Source organism: Trichechus manatus, unplaced genomic scaffold (genome assembly GCF_000243295.1).
Source record: "Trichechus manatus latirostris isolate Lorelei unplaced genomic scaffold, TriManLat1.0 scaffold00086, whole genome shotgun sequence".
Lineage (NCBI taxonomy): Eukaryota > Metazoa > Chordata > Mammalia > Sirenia > Trichechidae > Trichechus > Trichechus manatus.
In genome coordinates, this window is record NW_004444022.1 from 10441704 (window position 1) to 10467128 (window position 25425).

A 25425-nucleotide genomic window follows, 5' to 3' on the forward strand; every position below is an offset into this window, starting at 1 on the left:
CTGCCTTATTTCTTATGTCTTCACCTCAATGAAAGTAGCTGATAAAAGGCACTATCTTTAGACTGTGTCAGTGGCTTTGGTACTTACTATTTTCTTCATACCCAAATCAGTGTTTTGTGTGGCTTTATATTCAGTTGCCAGGAAAGCAGGGAAAAATACAGTACTACTAAAATACAGAGCATAAAAGGAAGCAAAACATTTAAATAAAGCATTCCCCTACCCCTCCCTTGCCATCAAGTCGATTTCGACTCATAGTGACCCTATAAGACAGAGTCGAACTGCCCCATAGGGTTTCCAAGGCCGTGATCTTTACAGAAGCAGACTGCCACATCTTTCTCCTGCAGAGTGACTGGTGGGTTTGAACCACTGACCTTTTGGTTAGCAGCCGAGCACTTAACCACTGTGCCACCAAGGCTCCTTAAATAAAGCATCAGGCTGAGCGTTTTTCATGGATATTAATTAAAACTTATTTATAGGTGAAGGGAAAGTTCTGGAATTCAAGTCTGTGTCAAGTTCCATTTGGGGAAATGGAAAGACGGGCACAACTTGAGTTAAATGAAGGGATAAGAAAAAAGTGAAGATTACATTTAAGATTTAGTTAAAATTGTAATAAATGAACATAAGTTGAATGAAGTTAATTTTAAAAGGGAAAGATTCATTGTATTCCAGCTGGTTATCTTTCTTATTCGTACTGAAATACTAAGCTGAAGACACTTTTAGAAGCAGACATTAGACTTCAAGATGACTTTCTATTTAGATTGAACAAATAAGTAAGGAGTACACTACATTGTTTACAAAGCACTGTCTCATAAAATACTGTACCTCATTTGAGCTCTCAACAATCCTGTGAGGCAGACATTATAACACAGTGGGAGGCAGTACATGTGGGGTAAAATACTGGCACCATCACATATTGTGTGACCTTGGGTTACTTAACTTGGTACCTCAGTTTCTCCATGTGAAAAATGGGGATGACAACTGTACGTATCTCATAGCTGTCATGGGATTAAATGAGATAATGCACACAAACACCTTAAGATAGTGCTTGGTCCACTGTAAGTGTTCAATACATGCTAGCTATTATCACTGACATTATTTTACAGGTAAAGAAACAGACTAGGAGAGATTAAGAAATTCAGAGTCATATGATTGCTGAGTGGTAAAGCTAGAAGTTGAACTCTAGTTTGGATATACTCCTACTACCCTGTATTACCTATGAATATATCTACTTTTAGTTACAGTGAGTATGTATTATCTTTTTGCATTATTTTTAAAATCTATTTTTTGCAGCTGAAATGTCATTTGAGTTTGACAGATTCAATGGCACCATTAACATCATCTCCTATTTAGAAGCCAACTTCTTTTAGTGGGAATTGAAGAAGATAATGATAGGCATTAAAAAAAGGAAACGGTCTCTATGCAGAATAAGGGTGGAGATACGATCTAGGGCTAGAAAAAGCATTAACTTTGATATTTCTTTAAACCTCCAGAAAATGAAACTATAGTCTATTAGTTAGTAGATGGCAGAAAGAATGTACACTCTGTCAGGCAGGGTTATTTGTTTACTGCTGTTATCTCCAGACCATAGAACAGTGATTGGCAGGCTCACAAACAGACTTGTTTAATGAATGCAGTATTAAAAAAAAAAAAAACACAACTTTAAAACATGGCCGTAACAGTAGAATTCACTTTGCTTTGACATGCTTTCCTTTCTAGTATTAATTATATGATAACTAAAAAGTCTAGCATACAGTTACCTACCCATAAAATAGGAGGATTCTTATAAAAAGATTCAGAGTAAGAAATAAAAGACTAAATAAGGCCTTGAATAGCTTTATTGAAATCTGTATAAATAAACATGCACATTTCAAATGTAAACTCAAGTGAACCCAAGTGCAGACAAAATTTTAAATTTTAACCTCTGTCATGCAGGAGGTTAGTTTACATTAAAAAAAAAAATTAGGATAAAGAGGAAAAGAAAAAAGAAAAAAACCGAAAGCAGCTTTTAAAATACCAGGATGAAAAACCAGTTTTAATACCAAGGTATAAAGCAAAGCCATGATCAACATACCTCATTTATCCTGGTCAAATGCATTTTTTTTTCTTTTTCTTTTTAATGCTAACATAAATAAATAATTTACCAAAATGTGCACTCACAGAGTGAACTTTTATTTACAATACACAATTTATAATCTATTGTATTTGATTAGTTCAAGTGAAGAACATTATACTTTTTGCTTTAATAACAGTGGGACACAAAGCAATTTCTCAGGTAGTCGATATGTGAAATGTGCCCCAGCATTTAGATTTTCTATTAAAGGCAGTATTGTATGCCAATCGACAATACATTCTTTCAACTAGATCAAAGGGAAAAAGCAGCAAAATGAAAAATGTTTCAAATGTTCACACATATTTTTGGCATCCTGGATCCTTGAATGTGGTGAACTAAAATCAAATTCAAGGTTTATATGCTTTATATACTGTACAGGTTCTGACTCTGGAACATGCAAATGCCAATTCTCTTACAACAAATTACCTTCTGAGAAAAGCAGTAAGGCTATGGTGAATTCCATCAGGAACACACAAAGAAAGTTAACAGACCTACCTTTAAAGCCAATTGCCCATTCATCATTTAAAGGCCAAAAAATCTCTCATCTAAGCTTGATGCAATTATTACTATGGATACAGAATATTATTGTGTCTGTCCTTATATTACATAATTGGGAGAGCTAAAAATTGCCAAATTATCAAAAAATGGGGTAGAGAAAAACAGACAGCAAAAAATTTTAATTTTGGACCAACACCAAATTAAAGGTATGCATTTTTAAAAGCAAGTCAAAAAGAATTTGAATCTTTAATGAATAAATTCGAATAGCAGTAAAAACAAAACAAAACAAAAAGAACTTATATTTAACTGAAAAATGACTTTAGATGGAGTGTGAAATCTAGAACCTGTTTCCACAGTAGCAGTAAGATGAACATAGTATTCTGGATTTTTAATGATACTACAAAAGGAAATAACTTTTTCAAGATTGTTTCCTATGATTTGGTTTTTTAATAGGCCCACATTGATTACCAGGGATAGACTTAAAAATTTGGTTTTCCAAGAATACTACTGCAGTATTTATGCCACACTGATCCTGTAGCTAAAATATCATAGTAGTATACATGGCAGCTTAATGTACATAAATTAGGTGATTAAAAAACTAAGTTCAGCCGTAGTTTTCTTGCCGTATTATTAGAATAAAATAAATGACCAACATCCACAAATTTAACATCTGTCATCAATTAACTCACATCCAAAAAATTAAAGAAAACATAATTCATCAAAACAGCAGCAAACTTAAAAGGGGTTTATTTGTGATTTCCTATATATATTTAGCTTGTAAATACAAGACTGTAAATGTATTAAGAGACAATTTCTGTTAAAGTTTTCATTGTGTTTCACTTCAAGTACTGCACAAGTTAAAATCTGATAAAGGATTTACATTCGGTTATCTGAAACTCCCCATCTCAGACTTCTTGTTTTAATGTGGTGGGTAACTTCATCATTTCAATAGATACCACCAGCAGAAAAGTCTCTTTTATGGCTTCTATGACTTCATTAGTTAGTGTGCATACAATTTTCATTTTCTATATCATTGTCATTATCATTGCTATCTTCATCACTTTCTAATGGGATGCCTGTGGCAGCTGAAGCACCTTTAGTTTCTCGGTCAAGAGGAAAAAAGCCAGTTCCACTGAAAGTATCTTGTCTCTGATAGAAGAGTACATATGCTGCTTTGGACTGTCAAAACAAACAAAGGATGTTAAAATGGTAATGACTCTCCAAGATCACATTAAATATAGCATGAATTTTTAGCTGGTAACCAATTTTGGTGATAAGCCAAAAATCAAACAGAAAAACCACACATGGTCAAATGATAGTTACTAAAATTCTCAACCTCTATTTCTATACATAAAGGAATAATAGGCCCTGGAGTTAAAAACTGTTTTACTCCCTTCTAAGTTATTTGGACCAATTAATAAATACAATTATTTCACAGATGATCCTAGTTACTCTAATATGAAACAGAATTCTATGCTGCCTTCTGTCTTGTCTCCAAGGAAAAAGTGAGCCTCTTTTTAATACTACTTGCTTCATTCCACGTTTGCTCTGTGCTCCAACTCCTCCTACTCTTTTAAATATATTGCTACATTGATCATTACTTATATATCTTCAACAAGTCCTTTAAGTATTTTGCCATCATAAATCCCTCTCCATTCCACTCCCTTCTAACCACCATCCTCTCTACCTCACAACCAAGCCTAAAGAACAGTCGTCTAGTCATCACTTACTCTCATGTACACCCCTCAATTCAATGTAATCTAACTTTTGTTCCAACTATTCTAACGAAATGGCTTTTACTAGGGTCAATCATCTCCTAATAAGCAAATTAAATGGATGCATTTTTAGTTCGTTAGTCACTCTCTATAGTACTTCACCACTCCTTTCCTTCACCGAACTGTTTTTGGCTTCTGTGACACCACTTTTCCTTAGATCATCTTCTATTTGTTTCTTCTTAAAATCTTTTGTGAGCCCATTAAGTTCTCAATTTAAAAAATCATATTCTGTCCTTAGCCCACCACTCTTCTCAATCTGTACTGTCTCACTGGGTGGCTCATTCAAACCTATGGCTTCAAATGTTACCTACCGCTAACAACTCAAATGCATAACTTAAGCAAGTTGTCTCCTCTGAACTCCAGTCATATTAGTCCAACCATCTAATAGAAATTTCCACAAAGCCGTCATACAGGCACCTTAAACATCAAATTTTCTTTCTGTATTCCCTATCTTGGTGAATAGTAAAGAAAGAGTCATCTTAACTCCTCCCTCTTGGCATCTCTATATTTGTATCTATATTTTATTTATATCTAATCTTAAACAAATTCTATTAATTCTATCTAGAAAATATCTCATAAATCCATTTTACCCTTGTCTATACTCTTACTACATTTAATTTAGAAGCCCTTGTTGCTTAAATTACTGTGATATTCTCCCGAATGATCTTTCTGCGTCTTTTCTCAAAGTCTTCCAATCTATCTTCTCTACAGTATTCACAGAGAGCTGTTAAGATGTAAATTTAATAACACTATTCTATTGCTTAACAATCATCCAATGGTTTCTCACAGACTTTAAGAAAACATTGAAACAATCAATGCATGGCAGCCTTCTTGGTCAGAGTGCTAAATTTATTTCCAGGCTAATTTTTGCCCCATATCCCTACAGAAGCCTTTCTTTTCAGTCAAACCAAATTACTTGCTGTTCCTCTAACATTCCATGCTTGTCATACCTCTATGCTTTTATACATACTGTTGTCTTTGCTTAGAACAACTTTACTTCTTTTGTCTAATTTACTCCTAATTTGTACTTGCAAACTCAAACACCACTTTCACTAAGGGTACATCCCTGACCTGTCCTTCCCCTCAAACCCCAAATCTGTGTTGAGATAGCTGTCTCCTTTCTATGTGCCCACAGCAAGATATTTAATAGCAGTTATCATATTATAATGATTAATTTACTTGTCTGTCCTCTCTAGATTGTAAGCCTCTTGAAAGTGAAGATAGCTGTCTCTCAATCCTGTTTAGAACAGTGTCCTATATACAGAAAATACTCAAATACTTGCTGACTAAATGAAAAAATTATCATTGTTAAGGTGCATGGTAACATCAAATTCATTTATTACATAAAACAAGATACATAGTTTATTTGCAGGCAGGATTAGGGCAGTGCTGTCAAAGAGTCTTTGAAGGAAGATGTGGCCTATTTTAGGATGTTTGGGTAGAAAGATTAAAGAGAACAGAATTGAAAAGCGGGGAATATGACTTGAAATTAGGAGACAAAATATAAACTGGAAATGTAGCTAACTTAGGCATATACACGTTTGAGAAAATATTAGTGTTCAAGTCTCTCTTTGTTATAGCTGTGGGGAGACAAGCAACAGTATAATTAATATATGTATATTATATCCATAAAGAAACAGGCAATTAAAAATTATTTCAGGTCTGTTCATACAATGACAGATCAAAACTTGGCTCAGAAGTTTATTAATTTGTTAAATAAATCGAACAATTTAAGTTAAAGATTTTAAAGCAGTATAATATAAAAAGCTAGTCTCTGCCCTCAAGGCATATATTACTTCAAACTGGGAAACAAGTAAAGCAGTCAATGCTCCCCAAATCAACTGAAACCTTCTGTACAGCAAGGATCATGAGATGAGCAAATACTCTATTTCCTTCTCTTTTGTAATATTGTGATCAATAAGCAAAATATATAGAAAGGCAAATGTATAGAAAAATCAAATCTCATCAAGCAATTCTTAGCTTTCTTCCTAGAACATACCAAGTCATCCTCCATCAATCAATATCTGAAATAAAAACTGCTTTGATGTGAAGCACAATACATGCCAAAGTTCCAGCTCCAGCTGCAGCACCCAGACTGATGCAGTATAATCATTTTTCTATGATTCAAAAAATATCAAAGTAGCAAGTACACACTCAAAACACCAAACCCACTGCCTCTGAGTCAATTCCAACACACACAGCGACCCTATAGACACAGAAGAACTGCCCCATAGGGCTTCCAAGGCTGTAATCTTTACAGAAGCAAGCTGCCACATCTTTCTCCCACGGAGCCACTGCTGAGTTCGAACTGCTGACCTTTTGGTTAGCAGTCGAGCACTTAACCACTGCACCACCAGGGCTCCTTAAAAGTACACAAGGGCTAATTTTTTTTAAATCTGTAATTTGTTTAATCTAATTATATCATTTGAGTTTAAATGCTTAACTGTCACAAAGCTGGATAAGACTTTACTATGGAAATCATAGGTATGAAAAAAACTTAAAGGATTTTTTTTCTGTTTTAGCATTTAAGTAGTTGACCTCTAGAAAGTTAAGACCTAGGCCTACTTTTCAGAGGAAAATTTTATTATTTTCTTAAGAAAATCACTTCATGTTGAAAACTAACAAAAAATTTTCTCATTGCAATTTATTCTTCTGTTAGTGGACAAATTCAAAAGACAAATTTCCACTTTGGGAACAATTTTACATTAAATTGGAGCAAATTTCTCTTGGCTATTAGAATTGCTAAAATATAGACTATAGTGTTCCATGGGCCCTTTTATTAATCTATATTCACTCGTTGAAAAAGTAGATCCTATGATTTTCAGGAAATATAAGACACACTTACCACAATTTGGTCTTCAGATGCGGTTGAGACACTACTGTCATCAAAATAGTACCATTTTCCATCATCTTTATTTTTTGCGAAAGCAGTATCTAGTGAAAAAATATAATCACTTCTATGACTAAAATGATCTATGGTTTCCTGGGGGAAACATTCAGAACTCTATAATCATCAACATAAGGAATATCAAACATTATATGATAATCACCTACATGACACATTCAACTAATTCAACCTATTAAAATTTCTGGAATAATTTCCTACAATCTAGATACCTAAAATGCTTTTCATATAATTTCAAACTCAAAATCGTTTTTCATCTCAGGGACAAACAGAACAGATTTAATTCATAGAATAACAATACTGACAATCAATGGCAATTAACATTTATGTAAACACAGTGCTATGCACTTTACGTGTATTATTTCGTAAGGAGGAGCACTGGTGGTGCAGTGGTTAAGAGATAGGCTGCTCACCAAAAGGTCAGTAGTTAGAATCTACCAGCTGCTCCTTGGAAATCCTATGGGGCAGTTCTTCTCTGTCCTATAGGGTTGCTATGAGTTGGAATTGACTCAACAGCAATGGGTTTGTTTGTTTCTTTCTTTAATTTCATAAAGAAGGTATTATCATTATTATTCTTCCATTTTAGAGTTGGGGAAACTGAGGTATCAAGAGACTAATTTGCCCAAGGTAGTATAGCTGTTAGGTAGCAGAGCTAGGCATTAAACCCCGGTCTATTTCTAACTCCAAAGTTTGAAATTTCAACCATTATTGAATTTTCTATGACAATTTTTTTCCCTGACAATTCTATCGCATTATTTGCAGTGTTTTCTGTACCAGAATCTTTTTCAATCTGTAACAAAAGTATACAGCAAGAGAAAGTTAAAACGCGATTAATTAACCTGCACAATTTTTTTATATTTGCTTTAAGTTAAAAACAAACAGAACAACGTGCCTTTCCCATCTCATGCTGTACATGAAGTACACAACCACTGAGGAAACAAACTTGCAAAATGTTCCCCAGACAATTATTTGTTATCATAGCTTCTAAAAAGTGCCGCCTTATATGCTGTATCTTCTAAAGAAGTCTAGCTCTCACAAAGGAAAAATTCTTCTTCTTCTTTTTCAGATATATATAAGAAACTGAGCTGGTTATCCTTTATATGGTTGAAACCAAGGAGGAACATACTCTTTCTATTATGTTACCTGACTGGGTGATGCGCACAGGGGAAAAAAATTACTGTGAAAGTAAAGTATGCATAGATTTAACAGTTAGCCCTTCTATCTTTGGTGATGCTCTTCTGGGTGCCAGAAGATAGTTTAAAAAACAGACAAACTAACCAGCCAACCAAAACAATGGTTTAAACTCCAATTCATTTATTTAACAATATTCAGTGAACATCCACTACGTAGAAGAAATTATTATATCCAACCTGCTATTGGTTCCCTCTCCCCAAAACTCAACTACGAAGAAAAACTGAGAAAAGCTATGATCAAAGAACTAATAAAAAAAATCACGAGAACCCCCTAGAAAAGACTATAAGGCACATCAGTGTGAACTGACATGGGTATGTGTGTGTGCAAACAATGTGCCTGCAGAATGTAACAGGGTGCTAAGTTTCACGCATGGGACAAGCATTGCCTGGTTCTTTTTCACAGAAATCAGCAATGCTCGGGCTACCTGAAACAGAAATGTAGGGTTTTTAAAAGTTCTGCTAGGCAAACACAGTATTTGACAACTGGGATGGCTATACCCATGCGCTCTGGCTATAAATCAGCCTTAGTGAGGAGTTAAAGAAAATAACAGGGACTGAAGAGCTTCTCTTGAACATGTACTCCTCTACTTCCTACTCTCTTTCCAACTCCCTAGGACTGGTGGATTACAGTCTCCTCCCAATGCAGCTTATTCTAAGTTTAAAGTAGAATTTCTGATCAGAGAAAGCTGCTTGGTCGAGTGGTCACAAAGTGGAGGGTTAACAGTGATTCTGTGGTGCTTGGGGATCTTTGCTTTGCGGTTCATCCCCTCCCCTCTCAAACTCATTGGGAAGGACACAGGCCCAGCCTGTGCTTGCCTAAAATACCTTACCAGCAGAACTGTTAGTATCTGTCAGGGAACACGACCTCTCAGGCTAAAATAACCAGACACCGAAAAGGACAATAAAATCGAATAACCTAAATCAACTGAAGTAGAGTTATTACATCAGATGTACCAAGTTCTTAAAATAAGTTTAATAAATACTAAAGATACAGCAAAAGATGTAAGCAACATGAAAAAGTAAAAAAAAAAAAACCAAAAAACAAAAAAAAGAACCGAAAAAACATATTAATAAGAGTTATGAAAAATACAATAGTTGAAATATATAACAAATCACAATGGGGAGAAATAGCAGAATAGTTAAAGTTGAAGAATGAACGACTGAATTGGAAGATCAGAATGAGGAATTATCCCAGAAGGCAACATGAAAGGATAAAGTGAAAGAAAATATAAAAGAGCTAAGTAATATGGAGTACAGAATTGTAAGTAACAATTTACGAGGAGGTTTAGAAAGAAAAAAAGGAGTATTTGCTGGAATAATGGAGATAAATTTCTCGGAAGATGAAAGATAACAGAATAAAACAGCTCACAGAAGTTCTAAAAGGAACATATATATTAAAAAATACCCGACAACTAGATACAATACAGTAAAATTTAAGAATCTCAAAGACAAAAAAGATTTAAAAAGCTTCCAGAAACAAAGAACTAAGAAACGAGAACCAGTAACAACGGATGAAAAGAAGACAAGTTATAGATTTAAAATGTTAAAGTAAAAGAATATTGAACCCAAAATTTTATATCTGGCCAAAATAACACTTAAATGTGAAGGCTGAGAACGAGCCCTGGTGGTGCAGTGGTTAAGCACTCGGCTGCTAACCGAAAGGTCGGTGGTTCAAACCCACCAGCATCTCCACAGGAGAAAGACATGGTTATCTGCTTCCATAAAGATTACAGGCTTGGAAATCCTATGAGGTAGTTCTACTCTGTTCTATAGGGTTCCTGTGAGTTGGAATCGAATCGATTCGACAGCAGCGGGTGAAGGCTTAAGAAGAATAATCTTTAGTCTAAAAGTTCGTTACACAAAGATTCATTTTGAAAAAAAGCAGTCTTTGAAGAAGCTCTCAAATGAGAATAGAAAAAAATATGTAGGAGGATTCTATAAGAGATATGAGAAGTAGGGATCATCAAGTTTATTATTTTCTAAAAATGGATAAGACAGAGAAGGACAGAGGAGAGAGAGAAACTAAACTAAAATTTAGATACTCAGCATGGGGGTGGGGTGGGGTGGGGACGGAGTAGTACTAGTGGTAAGACCAAAGGGACATAAGAGTACTAAAGGAACATAACAGTATTAAAGTATTTGTCTTGTTCATGTGAAAATATAGACGCTTTAAGAAATCAGTGGGGGTAAATAAATGAGCATGTATCTTAATGGCACCTGCCATAAAAACAAAAATAGACTGCATAACTTTTAAACAGCAGAAAAACAGCAACAACAACTGATATATCCAAAGAAAAACAGGAAAGAAGAAAAAATAAATTCCAGTAAATAGAAAATACACACTATGCCAAAAAATCAGTCCTAATACAGTAATTACAATAAATGTAAATGGGTTAAACTCACTGAAAGTATACAGTTAACAAGGGGTTCTGCCTCTTTTCCTCAAAGCCTTAGACTTGACTCTTGGTCCAAAGTCCCTTGCATCATCAAACTCAAGGAAGTGTTAGGTATTTATCTGTACTGGATCCAAGATAAGTGAGAATCTGTCCAAGGATTACAAACCATTTATTGACTAATGATTAACTGGTAACGATAAGATGCAGCTGCACTGAAAAATGGAAGCTAAGTTTGTTAAGCTGAAAGGACTCTAGAGCTGATGGCATCCCTGAGCTGAGACTGTCAGAATATACTCAGCCTTGTTCTCATCACCAGTATATCCTTAGTGCAGAATGATTGAGACATCAGAAGCTGTAGCTGGGGGGGTTATAAGACCTCTGCTGAGCTACCGCTCTGTATGCTATGTTGTTTCTTGTTCTGTATCCTTTCTTAAAGCTAAGTAAACTTGGTGCTGGGTGTTGTGAGTTTGTCAGTCTCAACTCAAGACTACTGCAGAGTGGACACTGCACTGACAAATTAAAAAAAAAAAACTTCTCAGACTGAATAAAAAGACAAGATCTAACAATGTGGTTTCTGAGAGACAGACCCAAAAAAAAAGGTATAAAGAGCTCGCAAATTAAATGATGGAATCATAAGAAAGCTAAGGTAACACTTGTAATATCTGAGAAAAAAACAAAAAGGACAAGGAAGAATGTCAAGTCCTGGTAAAAGGAACAACAGAGAAAGAAAAGCTACTTATCACGAACATAAATGCGTCTAATGCAAAACAAGAGTGCTGAAAGAAACAAAGACGGTTCAACAGGAAAATCTGTCTATTGGAGACTAGAGACTGGGGCAGCCATTTTTTGGAGCAATCTGGCAGTACTTAAACACTCTAAAATCCAGATAATTTCCCAAAGAAATCTTCACGTGTTGTCATTAGGTGCAACAGATTGGCTCCTACTCATAGTAACCCTATGTGTAACAGAATGAAACACTGCCCGATCCTGCGCCATCCTCACAGTCGTTGCTATGTTTGAGCCATTGTTGCAGCCATGTGTCAGTCCATCTTGTTGAGGGTCTTCCTCTTTTCGCTAACCATCTACTTTACCTAGCATGATGTCCTTCTACAAGGACTGATCACTCTGATAACATGTCGAAAGTACTTGAGATGGAGTCTTCGCCATCCTAGCTTCAAGGAGTATTCTGCTATATTTCTTCCAAGACGGATTTGTTCGTTCTTCTAGCAGTCCATGGTATAATTAATATTTTTTGCCAACATCATAACTGAAATACATCAATTCTTTTTTGGTTTTCCTTATTCACTGTCCAGCTTTTGCATGCATATGAGGCAACTGAAAATACCATGGCTTGGGTTAGGCAACATTCAAGTTCTCAAGGTGACATCTTTGCTTTTTAACACTTCGAAGAGGTCTTTTGCAGCAGATGGGTGGTGCAATGGTTAAGAGCTTGGCTGCTAACCAAAAGGTCAGCAGTTTGAATCCACCAGCTGCTCCTTGGAAATCCTATGGGGCAAGCTGTACTCTATCCTATAGGGTTGCTATGAGTTGGAATCAACTCGATGGCAATGGATTTTCTGCAGCAGATTTGCCCAATGCAATACATCGTCTGATTTCTTGACTGCTGCTTCTATGGGCGCTGATTATAGATCCAAGTAAAATGAAATCCTTGACGACTTCAATATTTTCTCTGTTTATCATGATGTTCTTATTAGTCCAGTTGTGAGAATTTCTGTTTTCTTTATGTTGAGGTGTAATCCATATGAAGTCTGTAGTCTTTGATGTTCATCAGTAAGTGCTTCAAATCCTCTTCACTTCAGCAAGTAATGTTGTGTCATCTGCATATCGCAGGTTGTTAGTACGTCTTCCTCCAATCCTGATGCTGCGTTCTTCTTCAGTTTCTTGGATTATTTGCTCAGCATACAGACTGAGTACCTTCCAACCTGAGGGGTCATCTTCCAGCACCATATCAGACAACGTTCTGCTGCCATCCATAAGGTTTTCACTGGCTAATTTTTTTTTTCTTCAGAAGTAGATTGCCAGGTCCTTCTACCTAGTTTGCCTGAATCTGGAAGCTCAGCTGAAACCTGTCCACTGTGGGTGACCCTCCTGGTATTTGAAATACCAGTGACATAGCTTTCAGTATCACAGCAACATGCAAGCCACTGCCATACGACAAACTGACAGAAAAGAGGTGGAAATTCTCACACAGGGAACATAAAAAATAATGTTTATCTTGTGGTGGTGGAAAGTTAAAAGCAATTTGGATGTTCACCACGAGGAAAGTGGAGAGGTAAAATATGGTGGATATAAATTATGAGTGGTTAGAAGCAATGGACTAACTGTACACAAAGCAACACAGGGAAGACTTCAAAAAAGACAAGAAAGAAAAGCAAGAAACACATTGAGATCCACAGCACAGTGTTTAACTCTGAAAGTTAAAAAAATATGCATGATTTATAAAAGCACACACATCAAACACGTTCAAAAGATAAGGAAAAGGAGAATGGGGAAGGACAGGACTCCTGAACGGATGAATGATGTCCCTGTGTCTTAAACTAAGGAGTATGATTAAACTCTATCCTGTATACTCGATGTGAAAAAAAAAAAAAGGTTCAAAAGCAGATTCATTCATTAATCATTAAGCACTCAGCTGCTAACCGAAAGATCAGTGGTTTGACCCCAACAGCAGCATCTGAGTGATCTGCTCCCATAAAGATTACATTAAAGGAGCCCTGGTGGCACAACGGGTAAGAGCTTGGCTGCTAACCAAAAGGCTGGTAGTTCAAAACCTACCAGTTGTCCCAGAGGAGAAAAGACCTTGCAGTCTGCTCCGGTAAAGATTACGGCCTAGGACAAGCTACGGGGCGGTTCTACTCTGTGCTATAGGGTCCCTATGAGTGACACTCAGCTTGACAGCACAAACTACCACAACACTGAACAACTACTATGCGTAAGACACATCTCACATTTTACCTTTAGAAGTAATATCTATAAAAAGTCTGGAGTTAACAAACATCAGGATTTAAGTCAAAAGGTAAAATGCCAACTTACAGTGTCCTCCTCCCATCCCTCCATAGTGGTTGGAAACAGCAATCAAATTATAGCGGCAAGGACCTGCATTTGGATTAATTAGGAATTCCGACATATCCAAGTCACTATTTAAAAAAGAAATCAAGTTAGTTTCATGTTTTCCCCAATATGCAATGAATTCTATTCTGACTCTTATTTGTATATAGTTCACTAAAGAAATTATCAACAGCCAAATAACTCATAAAACAATTATACATGTACCCTTGAGATTTGAGAGTTTTGGCAAAAATTTGTTGAGTCAAGAGTTTAAAAATGAGTCACTGATCATTGTTATTCAGATAAATGTTTTTATGCTAATACATTTAACTCTCAGTGTATCAGGAAAAATAGTACAGTTAAGAATAAATGATGAGTAATGATAAAATAATTCCTAGGAAAAACAAAATCACTAAGATCCTATAAAATATTTATTATAAAGTGTTCATAAGGATACTTACAGTATCTTTAAGTATCCTATAAAGATTTATAAATGGGACCACTGAACCCATAAGGCAATGTAAAATAGAATAAACTTTATTCTATTTTTTAAAAAATATACCTGCTCTTTGTTCTTTGGAAAATCTCTTAGAAAGAATAAAAATCATGGAACACCAATCCTTACAGGTACTTTGAATTATTAAAAAATAAACTAGACTAAAATTGGGTCCAATGGTATCTGATGTTTACTGAGGAATAATAATACAAAGCATCAAATAATTTTGAAAACCATCTAAGATACTCCATTGGTCTCATCCTATCTGGAGCAAGGAAGAAATGAAGAAAACCAAAGACACAAGGGAAAGATCAGTCCAAAGGACTAATGGACTACAACTACCATAGCCTCCACTGGACTGAGTCCAGCACAACTAGATGGTGCCTGGCTACCACCACCGACTGCTCTGACAGGGACTACAGTAGAGAGTCCCACACAGAGTTGGAGAAAAATGCAGAACAAACTTCTAACTCACCAAAAAAAGACCAGAATTACTGGTCTGACAGAGACTGGAGAAACCCCGAGAGTATGGTCCCTGGACTCCCTTTTGGCTCAGTAATGAACTCACTCCTGAGGTTCACCCTTCAGCCAAAGAACAGACAGGCCCATAAAACAAAACGAGACTAAATGGACACATCAGCCCAGGGTCAAGGACGAGAAGGCAGGAGGGGACAGAAAAGCTGGTAACGGGGAACTCAAGGTCGACAAAGGGTGAGTGTTGACATGTCATGGTGCTGGCAACCAATGTCACAAAACAATGTATATTAATTCTTTAATGAGAAACTAGTTTTCTCTGTAAACATTTATCTAAAGTACAATTAAAAAAAAAAGTTTGTAAGAAGTTAGAACTGCCCATATTATGAAGTATAATTAAAACTTACTTGATAGGAAAATCAACTAAGGTATCCAACTTGTCTCTCATGTATCGACTGTAAGAAAATCGCTTGAGGTGTACCACAAGTACTGGAGGCAGGGACCATAAATCCAATTTTTTTGTGGCCTGTTGATGTTCTTTACAATTTGGACAATACCTAAAAATATAATGAAATATTTAAAGCTTGACAGAGATGCAAATAAACAAACAGGCCTCATTAATGAAAGCAAAAGAACAAATATTTGGAAAGTTCTATATTCATTCAGTGACCAATTACTGTATGCCTAATACCAGGCTGAAAGGAATGTCTCTTATTATTTTTATTTTCAATATAGGTTTAACCATTATAAATTAATATGCAAATAAGTATTCAAAGAAATGATGAAGATTTGATACCTTATTTACAATAGCGTAGGCTAAAAAGACATGATGTATCACAAAACTGTGCTGATATAGGTACTTGAAAACATCAAAAATTCTGGGCTCCAATGGAATTAATAACACCATAAAACACACCGATCGCTGTGATTTCCACAAAAAAGCTTCTCTAAAATAGATTGCATAGCTTAAAAATTCTTGGGAAAATGTAACTGAAATTAATTATTAATAGTAAAACAGGTAATATAAAAAATAATGTAATGGTATTAAAGCTTAACATTATATTAATACTTCAAAAGACATTCTCATCCCTCTTAACAGACTATTACCAATACTAACTGCTATCAAGTTGATTCCTACTCATGGTGAACACATGTGTGTCAGAGTAGAACTGTGCCCCATAGGGTTATCAATGGCTGATTTTCCAGAAGTAGACTGCCAGGCCTTTCTTCTGAGGTACCTGAGTGAACTTGAACCTTTTGGTTAGCAGCCAAGCATGTTAACCATTTGCACCACCCAGTGATTTCAACAGACTATATAAGACTATTATATCACCTAAAGAAATGTTTATCATATAAAGCATCAAAGGGAATATAGTAATCACTTCTTCAACTTGATTAGAAATTGTTATTTAATTTTGTCTCTTACCAAGGATCTTCAGCACCTAGTTTTTCTTTTGTTGTAAAAAGTTCAATGCAATCTTTTAATTTCACAAAGGGTTTTTTAGGAGGTTTATATTCCACACTTTCGTGTTTTTCAAAATCCTAAAGAGAAGTATTTCTTGAGTTAAGAGAACAAATGAAATAAAACTCATTTTAGTGATACCATCTTACTATGAATAATAATGAAAACTCCTAAACTTTCCCAAAAGAATCATAACATTTATTTCAAATGAGATTTACACGATTCTTCTAAATATCTCATGTATACACCTATACGAATGACTAAAAACTGTAAACAGAAAGCATATTCAAAACCAACTCTGTACCTTTAAAAAAAAGGTATTTTTGCAAAGCCATTTCTCTTCTAGTTCATGACCAGTTCTCTATTGGCAAAACCAACAACTTTGGTAGGAGTAAAAGTATAACAAAACAGTGTGATTAACTTGGGAAATGTACAGAAGAGGTGAGTGATAACTTACCTCAGCAGCATTTTCATCAAAATATCTTTTTTTCAAATCAGGATCCCAATCCAAAGCAAGAAAAGATCTTTCTAAGGTAGAAAACGTATTTTTTCTTTAAACTTTAATTTGCCACATTAAAATTAACGTATTTTAATGTTAAGATATATACCAGAATAAACAAATAGCAATCTTTTCTACTATACTAAGTGATTAAACAAAAAGCTATTTCTAAGCCACTGAAATAATTCAGGAGCTTAAAAAAAAAAAAAGCTATAAAACTTAAATATGAATTCAATTTTCATTTAATAAACATTGAAACAGGTTTTAGTCTATTTAGAAAGTAAGATTTTTTCATTTACAATTTTAGACAGAAAAACAGCATTTTTCAAGAAAGGATAGAATTTCATAGTTAAAAATAACATGCTTTGCTCAAATTTAGTGTTCAAGACATTTTTCACAAATACTTACCATCTAGCCTAAGCTGTCTATCATCAAATCTTATATGCCTGGTATCATCTTTGATGTAGTTGATATCAGTATTGCCTAAGTTGTTGAACTGGAATGTAAACAATCGTTTTTTGTGCCCCGTGAGTTGACCTTTGCAAGTTTCCTCGGTACATAATCCATTTTCAGAATCATTATCTCCTCCAACTGAATCTTCAGACTGACTGTTTTCATTCTCTGAGGGAAGTTCTTGATCCTGGCTGGATTCATCATCTGGCTCATCTGTTTCCATTTCACCTAATTTTAGATATTAGAGATTTTTAAATAAACCCAATGTTACATTTAAGAAATTAATATTATTCTCAAAGTGATAACAGCAACTTGAAAGACTAGATACGAACCTTAGGGGCAGTGAGTTTATGTTAATGGGAGAAGAACAACTCACAAATGGAGGGTGAAAATGGTTGCACAACTCAAAAAATGTAATCAAAGTCACTGAATTGTACATGTAGAAATGGTTGAACTGATGTATGTTTTGCTGTGTATATTCTCTCAACAACAAAATTTAAAAAAAAAGTTATCTTCCCTAGGCTCACAGATATTTTTTAGTTCCTCAATCCTCATTTTCTTTTTCTCCAAGTCAAGAATCCAAGTGAAAAGGTTTTACAACTTAACAGGGAAGCCTTACTTGGTGAGCCTTCTTCATGTATGCCATTTGGGCCATTCCCATTAATATTTTGGTCCTTATAGCAGTGTAGGGATCCTTCAGTTTCTTCAGTTTCAGTAGATATTTTGACATATCGGCTTAAATAAAATCAGAAACCAAACAAAGTCAGGTCTAAAAAGGTAAAAACTAAAAAAAAAAAGTTTCTTATTCTTTCAATAAAACAGAGGTTGTTAACAGTGGTCATTTAGTAGATTCAAGGATAATTTCCAACTCAAGCTATAGCACCACAAGTGCAACTAATAATGTGTCTTAGTTGTCTTAAAAAAATAATTAAAAAAAAAGAAGTTACTTTGTTACTTCTAGGATTTTACGTCTTTCTTTTAAATGTTTAAATATTTGTGGCAAATAATTCCTCAACTTAAAAAAAAACTTGTATGATCATCATTTACATAATAAATATTATTAATAAGATCACTTATGGTTATATAATTTAATTGTTATGGTTGGGTTATTTAACTCTAATGATTAAAACAGGTATGTAAGAAATAATACTAAATATACCAACTACAAAGGATAAAAGAGAAGGATCAAAAGGCATTCTTTACCTTATAATGCAAATCAAGGCTTTAGGAAGGTAAAGAGGGGGCTACCTTATGATACTACAATCAGAATATTTTATTCTTTTAAATAAAACTATTTATTAGTATGAGTTTTTGGACTAGCTGTGTCTATAAATGAAATGAAGTCTATGATATTTGTTATGATTTTAGAGTGCATACATGCATTACAGTACTGACAACTTCCTATTTCTTTCCAACTGTAAATTTCTAGTATAAAACAGTTAAAAGATTTCATGTTTCCTAGGTTTGAAATTATCTAGTAATGTGTAATGCGTTTTACATGAGCAGGAAATTAGACTGCAAAATCTGATATTTAAAATCGTTACCTGTCTAAACAAAGCTGAGAAAATACAGACCTGTCTAATTATATTCTGACAGTACCTTGCATTTTTACTTCTATTACCTATTTTATATTTTATTTCCATATTTATTTTGTCAGTGTAGAATTGTCTGGCACTTACCACATTCTCAAAAGCAGGAGATTATAGAGTTTATCTTCGGTATTGTTTCGTGGTAGAGCCATAAGAAAAGGCTGACCAAAAAGTGAAGAACCAGTATGGTGGGTGTAACTTGAGTGTCTAAACTTTTCTCTTAGGCAAACAGGAATAATCACTTGCTCTGTATCTTCTGTCCTATTGATGTTTATTTCAAACCTACAAGGAGAAAACAAATCACAAACTCTCAAAATTTTATGTCATTTTGTTTGAATTTTTTCTCAAGTAATTATTTTACACAATGAATTTTATACTTACACATAAATATCATCTCGTTCCATAATACTACTAAGGTTTTCATCCATAGCGAATATTCTGTGAAATCTATGATTGTATATATCAGTAACTATCATCTAAAAGGAAATAAATTTCTATTAAGCTGGTTTTACGAAAGTTAAAAACAAAACACCAAGTTATATACTTTCACCACAAAAGCATCTTACCTTATCTGCAGGTACTCCTGACAAAGCCGATAATGCTGTACAAAGATCTGATATGTTTCCAATTTTGGGGACAACCACTTTGTACTAAAAAAAAAAAAGGTAATAAATTTATTAGTTTAGAAAAAATATTCAGTAGATGTAACCGACCTCATGTTTGCTTCCTTATATTCATTTGGCTCCTCATTTCTGTCACCAACCTTGCCATCATCCTGGTGACAACATCCATATGAATGATTTATCCTTACTGTTCCTTGACTCCTCAATTCAAGATCTATACTTTCATTCAACTATAGTCCACTTCCATCACCTGAAACTGTCCCACTTCTGAAATCTTAAACTCTAATAGGTTATTCTCTAACGACTACTTCATACTTAACCTGCAAACTCATTCCTATTTATTCTTGGGTTGCACTGAGATTTCTAGTCCTTTTAGCTCTCAGTTTTCTCCCAGTTTACCAGCTTCCTACAATCTTCATGCCCTTCCATCTAGAGCCCACATGCTTGTAAAATCTTTGTTACTAACAACTCCTTTGTTACTCAGTACTATTCATGTTGAACTTTCTCTGAGCTGTTCAGATATGCTAGAGAAAATTACTCAACTTCAGAGATTAGTGTGCTAAAAAATTCAGTGTTCAATCTCAAATGATCCCTCAACACTATCCAGAAATTCGACACTACCCAGAAATTATTTGTTTATTCTCTTATTTCTCTCAATAACTATTTGAAATCTTCACCATCCTTAGCCCTGTTATCATCTTATCACTTCTCCCTTCACTGATCACCAGAATATCTAAAGAGAGGCAACCAGGGTGGAAAATCTCCAACATCCTAATCCTCTACAAATTTACCTGAATCCGTTCAGGTCCTTTTCTCTGTCTCTTGCAACACATGGAAAGAGAACCAGAAGTCTCTCTTCCCATCCAAGACTAACTCTAGCACCAATGCTCTGAATTCTATCCTCTTCTGTTTCCTCTGGGCCCTAAGCCCAGCAATTATCCTTTCTTCCATTTTATCTCGACTCCTCATAAGTTTATATATCACTCATTAAAAACAAAGAAAAAAAAAAACAAACAAAATAGTTTCTCATTGCTTCCCCCCTAGTAATTCCTCTCTATCTCCGTCTCTCCTTTTTATAGGTAACTTTGTTAAAAGTAACATCTATACTGATTATCGTTAACTTCCTCACCTCCATTCACTTCTCAACTTCCAAGCCTCTGTCTTTACCTCTCTATTTAACCTGTTACACCAAGGTTACCAATAACTGTTATACTACTAAATCTTTATCGGTCCTTATCTTATAGACCTCTCTATAGCATGACACCTGACACTCCCTCCTTAAAAAATTCCCTTTCCCTACAATACTACTATTTTTAGTTTTTTTCTATTGCCAAAATTTCTCCTTGTTTTTTCCTCAGTTCAATTTTTTTCAATTTATTTTATAGAACAGTTGTTTAAAAATATTTTTAGATATATTATTAGCTACATGTGATAATGTATCTAGTTTGAGAACCTGATAAGTGCTATAATAGAATTTAGGGGACTAGAAGGGAGAAGAAGTAGGAGCTACATGCACTGGGGTGTGTCAAATGTCAAAAAAGGATTAACTGATCAATAAAAAAGGGATAACACATACTGATTTGTTCCACAAGTTGTAAAATAATCCAATAATAACACTAGGCAATGAAATCAGGCAGTTTACTAACATTAAGGCCTAGCACAGGGCTCTTGTATAAAATAAGCAATATTTGACACTCCAAAATGCTAAAGATGAGCACATTATTGAATCAAATACTTTCAGTTTAATTAAATTCTCATTTATTTTCTAATTTCTTAAAATGCCTAAAAATTACAGGCATTTAAATACACAATTATCATATCATGAATTAAAATGTATACTATGTATTAGTTTTACTTCTAACAGCCACTACAAAAAAAAAATAATAAAATTAACATAAAAAATCCAAGTTAGAAAATAAAGAAAACAATATATTATTTATCTTTGTAAGCTAATATTCACCTCAACATTGTAAACTCAAACTAACCCTCATTTTTCTTTGATGAGAATTTTGTTCTTCCATGACAAGTAATTATATTTTACACATCTCTCACCTTTTCAAGATTCTAAAAAGCTATACAATTTCCAAAGTATTTAGCTTATAAAATCTCTTACACAAACAAACTTATTATCTAATTGTGCCTGAAGCATAAGGAGTTCCCACTGTTTCTTATAGAAATAAGAAATATAAGGAAAATAATAATTATATTACTTACCTGCATAGGTTTGGTAAGTGGATCCATTCTAACTAAATAAACTTCCAAGGTACGTTCCTTTTTCATGGGCAATGGAAGTGTCAAGTAACAAAAAGGATCAAATGTTACTGAAATCTTAGCACACTCAGGACAAACTAAAGTTGATTTGAAAAGGCCATGAAATATATCTACTATAATAGAATCATTTCTTTTTAAATGGTTTTCCCAGGCTTCTTCAGCAACCACCTACAGGGAAAACAAACAAATATTACAAAGAGGTGTCACAGAATTTTAACAATGGTGACAAAAATATCATGAAATTTACCTTATCTGGCCTTCCATCAGCATCTTTCAATTGTATATATGGTTTTTTTCTAATTCTATTCAAATCTTCATGTAGTCCATCTAATAGGAAAGCTAATAATTCTTGACAGTCCTGCTGCTGATATCCAGAGAACTGAGGTGCAAAACGTCCTACCTGTGTCTGCAGGAAAGGCAAAACTATAAAATCAGCTCTAGGGACAAGATTAATACACACACACACACACACACACACACACACACACACACACACACGGAACATATATGAGTTATATAGTTATCTTTTGTTTAGCATTCCCAAGCACTCAGTGAAGTTTATCTGGGAGAAAACAGACTAACACACGGAATCCTTAAAAAATACATTAGTATAGTAATCATTGTTTGGTCTTAGATTTCTTTGTCATTAGTTTATGTTTTACTATTTGTGAAGAATTTTCCTGATCTTAGTTTCAGCTCTAGGTCTTTCTACAGAAGACAAAAAGAGACAGGTTCTCAACATGGCTACATTATCACATGTAGACAATTACATATCTAAAAATATTTTTTAAATAACTACTCTGTATAAAATAAATTGAAAAAAAAGTTGAACTGAGGAACAAAAAAGGAGAAAATCTGGTAAACTTTTGTACAAAGGATTGGGAAACAGTGAAGACTATTAAATTTAAATAACATTTTGCTTTGGGTCACTAGTAGGAAAAAATTACAAGGCTCTCATTTAGTTTCTGTGTGTAAAAAGAGAATGATTCTTAAAGAGATTACTTGAATATTCATGTTCACATATAATTTTCCTAGTCTTTAAATACTAAGCATTTTAAAAATAAGACTGAAAAGAAATGTAATCATTTGAATCACAGTTGAAAGGAAAAAGTCGGATGTCAAGAGGCTATTTACACATAATTTTAAGACAGGAAAGTCTAACAAAATTTAATAATTGGAATGATGGATAAGGGCTGAGAGGTGGTTTGTCTGGACTAGTTTGTCCAAAGTGTAGAAAGTAAAAGAATCTAAATGTAGGGTTTTTTTGTTTGTTGTTGTTCTTTTTTTTTAGTTTTTAAGACAGCTAGTGGACAGTTAATAAAATGTTGCCTAGTAGCTGTCCTACATGAAAGTCATTTAAGTTATTTGTATAATCAATGGCTTAAAATGGTTTACTCTCTTTAAAAGTTCATAACTTCCCATAAATTTTATTTATATAATTATTTTATTTGGAATTTTTTTTTAAGATAATATAATTCTAACCATCAGTTCAATTCTTACTTGAATGATAAGCTAAATTACTTGAGATTTTATTGATTCTAAGTAACCAATTCACAAATATGAATAAACTTAAAACAAAAGCTTTAAGAACCATACCAAAAATAAATTTAATTAATATTTAGCACTTGTTAACAATACACAAGCACCTGAAGATAAGCTAGATAACTGGGATCTTCTAAAAATTAAACACTTATGCTCATCAAAAGACTTCACCAAAAGAATAAAAAGAGAACTACAGACTGGGAAAAAATTTTTGGCTATGACAAATCTGACAAAGGTCTAATCTCTAAAATCTACAGGAAAATCCAACATCTCTACAACAAAAAGACAAATAATCCAATTAAAAAATGGGCAAAGGATATGAACAGACACTTCACCAAAGAAGACATTCAAGTGGCTAATAGATACATGAGGAAATGCTCGCGATCATCAGCCATTAGAGAAAAGCAAATCAAATATTTAGCACCTGTTCTGCAGATCAGTTTCATTTCAATAATTTCTCAAACTTACAATAACTTTCAAAATAAACTGAGAGTTCAACAATATGCCCAAATTTCATCCTTTATATTTGTATAAAATATTCAGGCAGGTTTTTCAGAGATACACTGTATTCTAAAACAATTCTGCAGATGCTCACTGCTGTCTCTCTATAGTCATTCCTGTACCATACCAGTTTTCTTCAACCCTTTTTTCATTACTGCCCCCTGACCCAGGGGCCTTTTTAGGGTTTTTTTTTTCCTAATCACCCATCTGTCCCATTAAATTTTAATACCACAGATAAACTGTATATCTGTTTGTGTACTGTGTCTCTCTGGAGGGCCACAAACCATTGTTACAGGTAAGATTCCCCTCCCTCTATCCCAAGAACCAATTTTCATCTCCCTGGGGGTGATATTTTTCCTGTTGAGAATGCATATACCATACTGACCTTAAAGGCTCTTGGTGTGACATAGCTAAATTTTCCAGACCACATTTGCTTGATCAGTTCAGCATATGATTTAGCTATTTCACCTCTCATTCCTAAGGGATTGTCAAAATTCAGTTCTTCTTGATACTTATCATTGAGGAAGTATTCAGTAAGTGGAGGTGTGTTGCTCAAACACTGCAAAGAATAAAATATATTTTTAAGTAAAGTAATCATATGTGCATGATCCTTAAAACACGTTATAATGAAAAGAAAAAAAATTGATTTGACTGATATTTATGTAGAGAAAATATTAAAGGATGGTCTCTTCGGCTAATAAATAACTGGCCAAATAAATACTCAAATGATGCACTCAACATATTTATTTCTTAAATTTCAAATGAATTACTTATTATAAATGTAAATGCTAATATTTGTTGCTGTAAAATCTGTGTTAATTTTAACCACAGCAAACTACCTGTTAACTGGGAGAGAAGCTCAGAGTTTCCTTTCCGTCTTTTACTTGATTGGTAGAAATTATGGATTGTCTACTCATCCCAGGCACCTGCAAATTAGCCTGAGTAGGTAAAAACTGAGATAGAGTGCAAGCAAGAAATTAACTTAAAAGAGGTATTTACTGCTTCCATTGTTAACTGCTTATCATGAAAGAGCAACCTTTAAACCTTCCATTTGGTCAACCGTTTTTAGAAGAGACAGTACAGATTAGCCGAGTCTGAGAAAAAAAACTTTAGTTATGTGAACTCTGGGTAAGTGTATTCTCACTTCTCCTAGCTTTTCTTTAGTATCACAATAATCTAATTTTCCCTTATAGCAAGATCAAAACTATGAATTAGTTAATTTTCCAATTCTTTTCCATTCTGAATTAAATAATTTTAGTTTTCAAAATAAAACAGCAACTAGATAGTAGACAAGAATTATCTTAGGTGAAGGGAAGGACAGCACACACTACAGGGGAAGTCAGCACAATGGACTAAACCAAAGCTAAGAAGTTTCCTGAATACAACCAAACACTTCGAAGGACAGAGTAGCAGGAGCAGGGGTCTGGGGACCACGCTTTCTGGGGACATCTAGGTCAACTGGCATAACAAAGTTTATTAAGAAAATCTTCTGCATCCTACTTTGGTGGCATCTGGGGTCTTAAAAGCTAGCAAGCAGCCATCTAAGATGCATCAATTGGTCCCAACCAC

The 25425-nt window shown here is 34.3% G+C and overlaps 1 protein-coding gene across 14 annotated transcripts in view; it reads right to left on the reverse strand.

Moving 5' to 3' along the window:
- Nucleotides 1-330: 330 nt before the first annotated feature.
- Nucleotides 331-25425, reverse strand: part of USP15 (ubiquitin specific peptidase 15) — a 179031-nt gene continuing 153936 nt past the window's right edge. For 3 of the 14 annotated variants that reach the window (XM_023736125.1, XM_023736123.1, XM_023736126.1), the window contains 14 exons: nucleotides 24242-24415; nucleotides 22061-22219; nucleotides 21757-21981; nucleotides 19486-19569; nucleotides 19301-19395; nucleotides 19010-19201; nucleotides 17950-18065; nucleotides 17286-17558; nucleotides 16836-16906; nucleotides 16343-16458; nucleotides 15324-15473; nucleotides 13932-14035; nucleotides 7229-7317; nucleotides 331-3787 (listed from right to left, as the gene is read on the reverse strand). In XM_023736125.1, coding sequence (XP_023591893.1) covers nucleotides 3605-3787; nucleotides 7229-7317; nucleotides 13932-14035; nucleotides 15324-15473; nucleotides 16343-16458; nucleotides 16836-16906; nucleotides 17286-17558; nucleotides 17950-18065; nucleotides 19010-19201; nucleotides 19301-19395; nucleotides 19486-19569; nucleotides 21757-21981; nucleotides 22061-22219; nucleotides 24242-24415 — 2031 coding nt within the window. In that variant the 3' untranslated portion in view covers nucleotides 331-3604. The other 11 variants (XM_023736122.1, XM_023736121.1, XM_023736119.1 and 8 more) reach the window with 10 other exon arrangements.